Below are 10,957 nucleotides of genomic sequence, written 5' to 3'. Positions count from 1 at the left end.
TAAATTAACACAATATTTAAATTCAAATTTGGCAAGTCTGTGTATTTAAAGAGAAATTATAGTAGTATATATAATAATAATGTTTAATACCCATTAAAACATCTGTTGAGAAAAATACTTGCAGAAGTGGTTTTTAATTGGCAACTCGCCGCACGGACGGAGGAATCTTTTCCACATCGAGGAGTTCCATTGAAGACAACCTCCTTTTACCATGACACCTGATTCTTTCCGCTAGATTTCACTCTTTCGACTGATTCTTCAGGCGTTCCGAGTCCAGAAAAGGAGGAGAATTTTCAAGTTTAGACAATTACGCCAGCAAGCTGGGGTCTAAAGGAGGTTGACTTCGTGAGCATTTTCATTTGTGGAACAACAAATAATATATATATAATTTTTCCGAAAGTCTCGAGTACTGTATGTATATGCTATTTTGTCATTGATAACATATTCTCGCAGTACCTTTAGTCAAGTCTCATATCAAACGTCTTGTGTGGGCTCAAAGTCACAACAGCAGAAGCGGCTCGTTTTCCATAACAATTATTAATTATTTTTAGCGTTACATCACCCTTTGTTTTGGACAATTTCAAACACGACATGTCGACTCTGTTTGGCTTTTTAGGATTGTCCAAGATGATGATGACAGATACCTGTCCATTTCTAGTCCTGCATCAGCCTTAGGAAAGATTTCTTTTCTTTTCTTTTTTTAAAAAAAAGGCATTATGGGGTTTGGAATTGGAAGCGGCTGAACTCATGCGGGTTTAAAATCTCCCATCCTACTTTGATCTCTACTTAGTTTTAGAGAAAAATGTAAAATTTTGGTGCTCAAAGTTTGACATATAAGCGCTTTTAGTCTCCAAATTTTGGACAAAAACAAATTTTAAGACACAATCTTTCAACTTTTGAGTACATTTAATGGATTTTTTTCCCCAAATTACTATATAAAAAAAAGAGGCACGTAATAGTCACATATCCGACTGCTATTATATAATAAAATGCAAAAAACGTAAAATTTAGTCATTGAACTTAGCATTTAGTGTCTGAAGAATATTTTATATTTTTTTGAATATTTTTAATACAATAGTTGTTGGACATGTAATTATCACGCGACTCTTTATGATAACAATTTGGAAAAAACCAACAAGGGTATTACATATACTCAAAAGTTGAAAGATGGAGACCAGATTTGCTTTTGTCCAGAATTTATGGACTAAAATCGCTCATGTGTCAAATTTTAGATACCAAAACTATAAAAAAATATAATGGGATGTAATTCAAATTAATTAACCTTTATATCCTCCAGAGATTTTTTTCTTACACGATAAACTACACCTTGGGGCTATAAACCTGTGAATCAATTACCGTTGAGGACGTTTGATAAATTTACCTTTTTACAACAATGGTAGACAAAATATTCATGTAATTCTGGGTTTATATGAGTATGCACATCCAAACTATTGCAATCTACAAATTGCCCCAAAACTATCAACATATGTTAGCAATTTCACATCTTATACATTAATTTGCGGCAAAGTGTTGATATAATTGTAATGCCGTTGAGCTTTTTCTAAATGTTTTGGGGTGCTACAACTTTTTCATTCAAATATTTATGTCATTATCCATTCATTTTAAATTATTTAAACAATGTGCTATAAATTGATAATGTACAATACTTAACAGCAAAAATTGATAGTTTGTGGAGAAAACCACAAAGCATTTTTGTAGTGGATGGGTGGATATCGCCATTTACCCTCGCCTACCAGTTTCAATAACTTTGGTATTTTATCAAAACATTTGGCCCAAAAGGGAAAAAAAAAGAACTAATTCATTCATCTAAATAAATCCTACACTTTGACGACTCAACCATTACTTCATGATTTTGTGCCACCATCACCACACTCTTTTAAAGAACTGCTGTGCTGTACCTTTATTTCACTTAACTATGGCTAACTTTGAGCGTGTTTTTGGACAGTAGATTATTTGGATTAAATTTGTTTTTAAAAAAATTATAATATTTTTTTTGTAATGTATGTGAAATAAAAAAATAATTTAAAAATATATTGCGATACAAGTACTAATTAAAAGTTAATTATTCAAAATATCGTGGAATAAAATCTTCATAAAACAATTGAAGAGAATTATTGTGTACGTTCGTTATCGACACTTTTAACTTTTCGACTCATGTTAAAGATAAAAATACATCCCGGTCTTCTATTTCTCCAATAACACAATTAATTTTTTAAATTCTATTTGTTGCCAAATTGAAAAAGGCAACCAAAAAAAAAAGAAGAAACAAAGCACTACCCTTGCGATGCTGTAAACTTGTGGAATCCAAATTCATCACAAACATCGAGTCGAGTTTATGTGGCCATACGGACGCCGTCGGAATCTATTATCTAAAGTGGAAATGGAAAGCCAAAACAGAAAATACAGACGCCAATTCATTGGCCACGCATTTATGATTAAATTGTTCGTGCAGATTTCTCTCACTCTGTTTGTTTATTCTCGTTATTTTTTCTTTTTCCGGGCATCAACAAACAAACAAAATTGATCACCCAAAGAAATTTAGATGCCGCTTTTACCCCTCAAAAGAGGACAGGGGTACAGAGGCGCCTAGGTCCCTCGAGCCTCGAGCCTAGACGGTGCGATCCGGTGCAGGGCTCGAACCACCATGCGCCCATCGATGCCCCCCATCGAACCCCCGTACACAGCTGTCAATTATTCTCCGTCCATTCAAGGACAAAACAGACATTACACTTCTACCCCAGCTTTATACCAGCTCCGTTTTTCTGACAACGTTAGTTTTTTTCAATCCATGCTTTGTACTAAAGAGTCTCCGACTGTCCTCGTCACTGACGAAAAATTTAAATTAAACCCCAACCCCTCGCCACCCCTTATTAAATTATTTCGCCAAAAAACGGTAAACCGAGAAGTAGTACATAATGAAGTAGTACAACCCAAAGCCAAATGTCTTCCAATTTCCCTTCAACACCTGGCCGCTACTCCTTTCTAACTCTTTCCTGGGGGTGCTTAAAATTACCGTTTTATCCACAACCGTTTCCTTACTGATGACCATGAATCATTTTAATTGCTTGTTGTCCAAAGAATAATCATCCAAAACTACGTCGTTCTTTGGCAGGGTACTTCTGTAAACTGATGTGAGGGTCATTTTCTAACCTTTTTTCTTTTCAATTTTTTTTCTTCGTCCTCCGAGGCCATTCATTCGCTGTTTATCACGGAGTGGGTTTGCGCTTGTGTATGTAATGTGTGTGTGTGTGTTTTTTTTTTAGCTCTTTCGTGAATTTTTAGGCTCATCTTTAAAACTCAACGAGAAAGTCTTTCTATTTCAAACATCGGAAAAACGAAACTATTTGTTTTTTCCCAGAAATGGTCTGAATATGAAGCTTCAAACCCTACAGATGATCAAGACTCCGCCACCACCACGACCACCATCGCTTCAGCTGGCCATACCGGGCAACATGGCCTACCATCGGTAGCTCCATCCCTCTCCCTCCCGCCACCCTTACTTTTCTTCCCTTTTTCTTTTTGATAATATGTTTGCCTTCTCATACATTTTTGTTATCTCATCATCTTCTGTATTTTACTTTTTCAGTTTTCACTTCACTCCCGATCATCAAGAAGGTTTTTGTTTTCTTTGCTTAAGCTTCTTCTGCTTCTTTTTAAATGCTTAACTGTGTTCGAAGGATTTTTTTCTAAAAATTTTCCAAGGTTTCTGGTTGTAGGCTGAGACTTGGGAGTGGGTTTCATGAGGAAGAATCTGTTGGATTTATTTCTTAGGGGATGGTGATTTTCCTTTTTCTTTTTTAAACAGGACCGGTGAGGTTCTGGTTATGTTAAAATCTTGTATGGAACTTTTAATGTTTGTTGATGAAGTTAATTGTTTCAAGTTAAAAATTGTTTGTTTGTGGGTGATTAACTTGATGGCTTCCACATTTATAGCAAGTTTTAGTTATGTTCTTTCACCATACTCTTACCTTTTTTTTCTTGATCTTTTTAATTATTTTTCTTTTTTATGCGTGGTATTAATGTTTGCCATAAAGAGATTGTATTTGGTTTTTTGTCTGTATTTGTCCTTGTCTATTATTATCTGATAAAGCGCCTATGTACACTTGTTCATATCTTCTGCGGATGCTGCAAATTTTTTTTTTGTTACCTTTTCTATTCTTTGTTTGATTATTCTTTAAAATATGTGCTTCTTTCATTGGTTTTAATCTTATTGTGATTTATCTTATTTCGAAATTGCTTTCATCTCCCTGGCCACATCTCTCTGTTTTCCTTTACCCCGTTTAATTGTTTTGTTTGTGAGGGCAGTTGGCCATTAGCTGTGAGAGCTATTTGCGTCACACGTGTCCACAACATGATTTTCAGCTCGTATGATGGGTGTTAGTTTTTCATTGGTAATAATTATCTGGGTTGTTGCTAGAGTTTGAAATAATGGAAGGTATTAACGCATCTTTGTATGCAACAGGAGAATATGGCACTATGGCGGAGTTTTTAAATTAATGGTGGCTTTTCTATTTTGCCTTGGTATTGTGGCTACGTGTGAACCATGTTCGGTGTCTGGGGTGCATCATCAAGTGGAAAATGAAGCATGTAGGTTGTGCAGAGATGGTGGTAAGTCAGATTATCAAGGTGTATTTACTGGTGATGTTGGTTCAGGGTTTGCATTAGATAAGCTAGAGCCCCATGCAAGTCTTGATTATGTATGTGGGAATTCTAATTTGTTCTGCTTTTGGTCAACATTGCCTGGATTATCACGCCCAGGGCATGTTGTTCAATCTACATCAGCTGAAGTTTCTGGGGTTCAATCGGATGTTAAATTACATGAAATGCCAAATCATGCGAGGACTAATATTAGTTGGTCATCAAATTGTGGTATTATTAAGTTCTCTAGTGGTAGGACTATTTCTTGCTCTCTGAACCAGCAATATGGTTGTAGGGAACTGCCCAGTCCTCCTCTAGATAGTAGTGAGGGAAACGATGTTTTGTCCTGTAGAGGATCGTTTCTTGACCATAAAAGTCAGTTTTTTGACTCGAAAGAGGATGCAAGGATGAGTGACAGTTCTTCACCCCACGTAGAAATAAGCCCTCCCCTTTTGGACTGGGGAGAAAGGAACTTATATTTCCCCTCTTTAGCATTTTTAACAGTCACAAATGCACACAGTGACAATATTTTGACCATTTATGAACCTTATAGTACCAACTCTCAGTTTTATCCGTGCAATTTTAGTGAAATGGTGGTGGCACCTGGGGAAGGTGCCTTGATTTGTTTTGTGTTTTTGCCTAAATGGTTAGGCTTTTCCTCTGCTCAGCTAGTGTTGCAGACAAGCTTTGGTGGTTTCTTCATCCAGGCTACAGGGTTTGCACTTGAGTCCCCCTATCTAGTACAGCCGTTGATTGACCTGGATGTTTCCTCCAGTGGAAAGTGGAGAAAGAATTTGTCATTGTTTAATCCTTTCAATGAAGCTCTTTATGTGGAGGAGTTAACTGCCTGGATATCAGTTTCTTCTGGGAATACTTCCCATTCTACCAAAGCTGTCTGTAGTATCAATAGTATCCAAGATCTGCATGAGTTAAGTTTGCTGAGCGTTCATGAGTGGATAGATGTGAGAAGTGCTGAAGTTGGTCTGCCACTAGTTTCAATGAGACCCCATAAGAATTGGGTGGTTGATCCACACAGAATGGAGACCATCATGGAGTTGGATTTTTCATTTCCTGCTGAAGGGAGAATTTTTGGTGCCTTTTGTCTGCAGTTGCTAAGATCATCAAAAGATGAGATTGATACTCTCATTGTTCCTCTTGAAGCAGAATTTGGTCAAATTTCAGCTTACCATGAGCATGGAAGTCCCATTTCAGTATCTCTCAAGGCCCTGGTGCCTTGTGATAGCAGTGGTACTACTGTTGCTATTTTGTCTGTGAAAAATGATTCTCCTTGTATGTTGAGCATTGTCAATATTAGCGAAGTGGGAGAAGGCACAAAATATTTCCACATCAAATACACGGAAGGACTGATTCTTTTCCCTGGCACTGTCACACATGTTGCGTTGGTCTTATGTACTTCCATTTCCTTTGAAATACTTGGTCCACCTTCTGAGCTTGCTGACACAAATGTGAATTGTGAACTACATGTGTTGACAAATGATTCGAGAAATTCTGAGATCAAAATTCCTTGCAGAGATTTAGTGAGTGTTTGTTCAAGTCATACATTAGATTCGTCTGTTGGATCTCCACAAGGTTCTGAAGAGGTGGAGTATGAAAGCATAAGAACCATATCTTCAGGCAGTCCCAAGCAGCCACTAACACTGAATGAGGTATCTAGATTCTGGTCCATCTAGTTTGAATCCTAGTAAATTGAATGTTCAACTTGATAATTGCCAGGTTTTCTATTGTGATACGCATTTCTGAAATATTCCATTTACAGTTTTGAATCTGTATTCCTGTTTTAGCAGCTTTGATGTTCTACAAGAGAAAGCCTCAATTAGGTCTCAGTTTTATTTTTAATGTCTTGTCGTGTCCACCACGACTTTGATTCTTTCCAAAACATTATTTTCAAATACAGCCTCCTCTGGTTAAATCTAACAAATTGTAACGGTAAAGGTTGGTACTCATCAGTATTGCGAACCGATCAGATTCATCTAATCTTGGGGTGCTGTCCTGTGGTTGAATTACTCTTTAATGATGTGTGCTAATGCAGGGGTGACTGGAAGAAACAAAGAATAATTGCAGAATATTGTATAAATAGAATGATGCTTCTTGCATCAGCAGAAACATCTCTGAGAGTTGGTATAATTGGCTTATGTGATCAAAGATTTACGAAATCAAATGTAGTCATAATTTATCATATTTGATCTTGGGACTTGTAAATGTAAAATGAGAAAAGAGAAAGTATTCTTTTCCCTGCATCACTTATGGTACATATGAACTCATTGGCAAATTAAAATGGACCAGCAGAAGATTTCTTGTAAGAATGGCTTTAGATCAATGTCGTCTCTTTCTTGAGTCAGCATTTTAAGTTACCTCATTATTGAAGATAGTATCCATCTTCTGGAAACGGATGAACTACACTTGGGATGAAAGATTAGATTTCGATGGACTATCGTACATTATGTTTTGCTTTCTAATTGTTTTTAGCATAGAAGTAGACAAATAAATGAGTATGAATCAGGACTAGTTCATAATAGGATCCTGGTGTGAAAACCACTGCATTGGTCAACATGTTTGGAGTTGGGTTTTACCGGACTGTAATTGATTCATTCATAATTTTTGTTTTCTTAATTTGATTGATCCATCCATTTATCCATTCATTTAGAAGGTATATTGGTTTATTTAGATGAAATATGGAGCTGTTCATTTCAACTGGGAAGAATTGCAACTTACTCCTAGATAAGCTTTAAGCATTTGTGTTTAGCTAGCCTTTGCAGAGGAGTCATCATTGATAACACTACTCCCCAAATTATTGGTCAATGTGTGTGATAAAGGATTGTTACCATCAAGATTTAATTGTTCAAAGTTCTTCTGTGTGGATTGTTCTTGTTTGTTCTTGTTGAATGACAATATATTCTTTTTTTGAATGATCATGCACACCCAATTTTGTTCTAAAAAATTGACTTTTTGTTTATATACTTATCTGAAGGCATTGAATACCGCAGAAGCAGATGAAATAGTTCTCAAGAATTGGAAGTCTCATGCTACTGCAAGTGGCATGTCTGTGCTTGATGATGATGAAGTATTGTTTCCACTGGTTCAGGTTGGAAGTCATTCTTCTCGATCTGTAAATGTCAAAAATCCTAGCCAACAACCTGTTGTTATGCAGCTCATTTTGCATTCTGGAAAAATAATCACTGAGTGCAAGGCAGCGGATGGACATTTTCAGCCCTCCTCACCTGGGAGTTCGACTGGTTATAAATCAGCTTCACCTTTAAAGTATGGTTTTTCAGTGGCAGAGGGAGCTTTGACTGAGGCTCTTGTACATCCTTATGGTAGAGCATCCTTGGGTCCAATACTATTTCAACCCTCTGATCGATGTGGGTGGAGGAGTTCATTGCTAATAAGGAACAATCTTTCGGGTGTGGAGTGGTTACCTCTGCGAGGATTTGGGGGGTCATTTTCTGCAGTGTTGCTTGAAGAATCTGAACCTGTACAGGCTGTTGAGTTCAAGTTAAGCTTGCCTCTTCCTCGTACAATCTCTTCTCCTGACTTTTTACATCATATCGATGACAACATGCGTACATGCTCTCAGCCTTTGGCAAAAGAGCTATATGCGAAAAACATGGGGGACTTGCCCTTGGAGGTTAGAAGCATAAAAGTTACTGGAACTGAATGTGGGCTGGATGGGTTTGTGGTACAGAATTGCAAAGGTTTTGTTCTTGAACCTGGAAAGTCTATAAAGCTCATAATAACATTTCAGACTGATTTTTCTGCAGCTACAGTACAGAGAGACCTTGAATTATCTTTGGCAACGGGTATCATTGTGATACCTATGAAAGCAAGTCTACCTGTTTACATGCTTAGTTTTTGTAAAAAGACAATTTTCTGGATGCGACTGAAGAAATCTATCGTTTTACTCCTTGCTGCCTTTATCTTGTCTCTAGTTCTTTTTTGCTTCATTCCCCATTTGATGACTTTTGGCCAAGATTACATGTTTAAGAGTGGGAAAAGCTTCATTGCTACTGTAAGCCAAGCTGGAAAATCTGCCCGCCCCCATCGTAGCCATAGAAGCTGCAGTAAATTGCCCTTGTCTGGCAAAATGAATGGTTTGCTGCGATCAGTTGGGAAGGAGGAATCCTTACTTCTGGAGCCTGTTGGTATGCATAATGATGGTTTTGTCACCAAAGAACAAGTTTCAAGTTTTGCTGCTAGGCCTGTGAAATCTGCTCTGGAGTTTGACAAGAAAAGCAGTTGTTGCTTGGATAACGGAAAGGAAATGACTCCATCCTCTTCAATGACAAATGCTGTGACCGGTCAAAGCTCCGATGTTCAGGATGCATCACAAGCTGGAAACCTTACAGTTAAAACTGGTAAAGATAAAGGAAGAAGGCGAAGGAAGAAAAAGAGTTCTGGCAATGGTGTAACTGGGCTTTTTGAAGTTTCAAGTAGTCAAAGTGGCAATTCGACACCTTCATCTCCCTTGTCTCCTGTCTCATCCTTAACTCCCACAAGGTCTCGGCCTCTGTCCCCTGATATGAATCAATCTGTTCAGGCTAGGAATCCATTTGCACCTGTAGCCATTCAACGATACCCTGACCCTAAACCCAGGGCAAAAGTTTTGCAGTCTGAGATTTCTTTGAAACCTCGTGGTGAAAACAATTATGCTTGGAGTACTTCTAGTCAAGAGAAGCCTGATGTGTTGCATAAAGTGCCTGGCAAGCCTGTGTTATTGCCCTCTGCAACCCTCCCTCAAGCTGGTAGGCCTGACTCACTCTCGTCATGTCGTCCTTCTTTTTTGTCATCAGCATCTACAATTGCTCCACATGCCCGGGCTCCTGGATCCAAACTAAATGAGCAAAAAACAGTTGAGGAAAAGGCAAAACTGAAAGAAAAATTTACGTATGACATTTGGGGTGACCATATTTTTGTGGATAGATCAAAGGAGATTTCCGGGATGCAACCCCATGCTGAACAAAATAACTCGGATAGCTTTTTTGTTAGAGGTCCGCAGGCCCTCGTGACAATAGCTCAACGTGAATCAGTAAGTTGTTCTGATCAAGTTGGTTAATGATAAAAAATATATATTGAAAACTTATGTTCAAATCTCTCTCTCTCTCTCTCTCTCTGATGTTTGAGTTGGAGTAATGATTGATCAATCAAGAAACTTCATTCAACGAAAGCTACACTCCACTATTCCAGAAAAAGAATGATTCAGCAATAACTCCTCAAAAGTTGTATTTTCGTCACCGGATAGTAGTTGTATAATGATCTTAGGACAACACAGCCTCACAAATATACAGTTTTGTGGCCGTAAAGAACCATGGGGTTGCGCAATCTCCTGTCTCTATTTCTTAACGTTCGGGGGATTGAGGATAGGAAAAAGGGCAGAAGGGGTTAGGTTCATAAAATGAGTTATTATATAATAACACGTTCTGGAGTTCGGTGTCTATAGTTTACGTTGTATTTGCTACCCACTTTGATTTACGGATGCTGCTGTGTTTGCGGCTGTATCGACTTGTTTTTGTACTTGAAGGATGGATCGATCAATACTTTCCTGGTGTTGGTCTTTGACCCGTGAATAGCTGGGAGCTACTGTTTCCAGAAACACAATCCTTTGCGGACAATAAATCTGTATCAGGTGAGCCAGTTAGTTTTCCGTTGACAGTATTCTGATGTCTGGCAATGTGCATCACTGTTTTTGACATCCTCTGACATAGCACTATATGTATATATATGCATACCGTCTCAACTGAATTATATTTTGGGTTTCTGAACTAATCTGTTAATGATAATATAAGGGCTTCGTATTTGTATAACTGGTGTCTAATAAAGCATCAAGCAGCGTCCTGTGATGTTGTGCTTCGAGTCTTTGAATTCTCTTTTATGATGATTGGGTGAGGGTATGGTTCCTCTTGGCATGTTGGGTATATGCATGCTCAAGAGTAGTTCTCCAGTGATCCAAAGATATTTTATCAAGATTGCTGACATTATGACTACGAATGTTGGTAGAATGCTGTAACTTTCAGCATGCTCATGTTGGCTTGCTAGAGATGTCAATACTGTGAAGATGTGTCCAGGGATAAGGCAGGCTAGGACTTTGTGATATTGACAGGAGAAGAATGGTGCTCGTGCATGTGTTCTGGAATTGCCGGCAATCAAGGCAATTTAGGTTATTTATTTATTTATTTTTTAAATCCGAGGCAATTTAGTTGAGTGCAAAATTCACACAAGTCAGTTCTTAAATTAGGATTCCCTGGGGACCATCTTTAACTCTATGCCCGTGCTGGCAAAGGCC

The 10,957-nt window shown here is 37.9% G+C and overlaps 1 protein-coding gene across 4 annotated transcripts; it reads left to right on the top strand.

Moving 5' to 3' along the window:
* Nucleotides 1–3,191: 3,191 nt before the first annotated feature.
* Nucleotides 3,192–10,478, top strand: LOC140004202 (uncharacterized). 4 transcript variants are annotated; one of them, XM_072058961.1, is made up of 5 exons: nucleotides 3,192–3,487; nucleotides 4,484–6,326; nucleotides 7,649–7,762; nucleotides 7,829–9,703; nucleotides 10,196–10,478. In XM_072058961.1, the coding sequence occupies exons 1-5, from the start codon at nucleotides 3,393–3,395 to the stop codon at nucleotides 10,238–10,240; spliced, it is 3,972 nt and encodes a 1,323-aa protein (XP_071915062.1). In that variant the 5' UTR covers nucleotides 3,192–3,392; the 3' UTR covers nucleotides 10,241–10,478. The 4 variants fall into 4 exon arrangements, with proteins under 4 accessions (XP_071915062.1, XP_071915063.1, XP_071915060.1 ...); XM_072058962.1 differs by adding an exon at nucleotides 3,608–3,636 and having other exon boundaries at nucleotides 3,193–3,487; nucleotides 7,649–9,703; XM_072058959.1 differs by having other exon boundaries at nucleotides 3,193–3,487; nucleotides 7,649–9,703.
* Nucleotides 10,479–10,957: the final 479 nt, after the last annotated feature.

The sequence above is a fragment of the Coffea arabica genome, chromosome 7e (assembly GCF_036785885.1).
Source record: "Coffea arabica cultivar ET-39 chromosome 7e, Coffea Arabica ET-39 HiFi, whole genome shotgun sequence".
Lineage (NCBI taxonomy): Eukaryota > Viridiplantae > Streptophyta > Magnoliopsida > Gentianales > Rubiaceae > Coffea > Coffea arabica.
The sequence above is the reverse complement of the archived record's forward strand: the minus strand, read 5'-3'. Positions and strand labels throughout refer to the sequence as shown.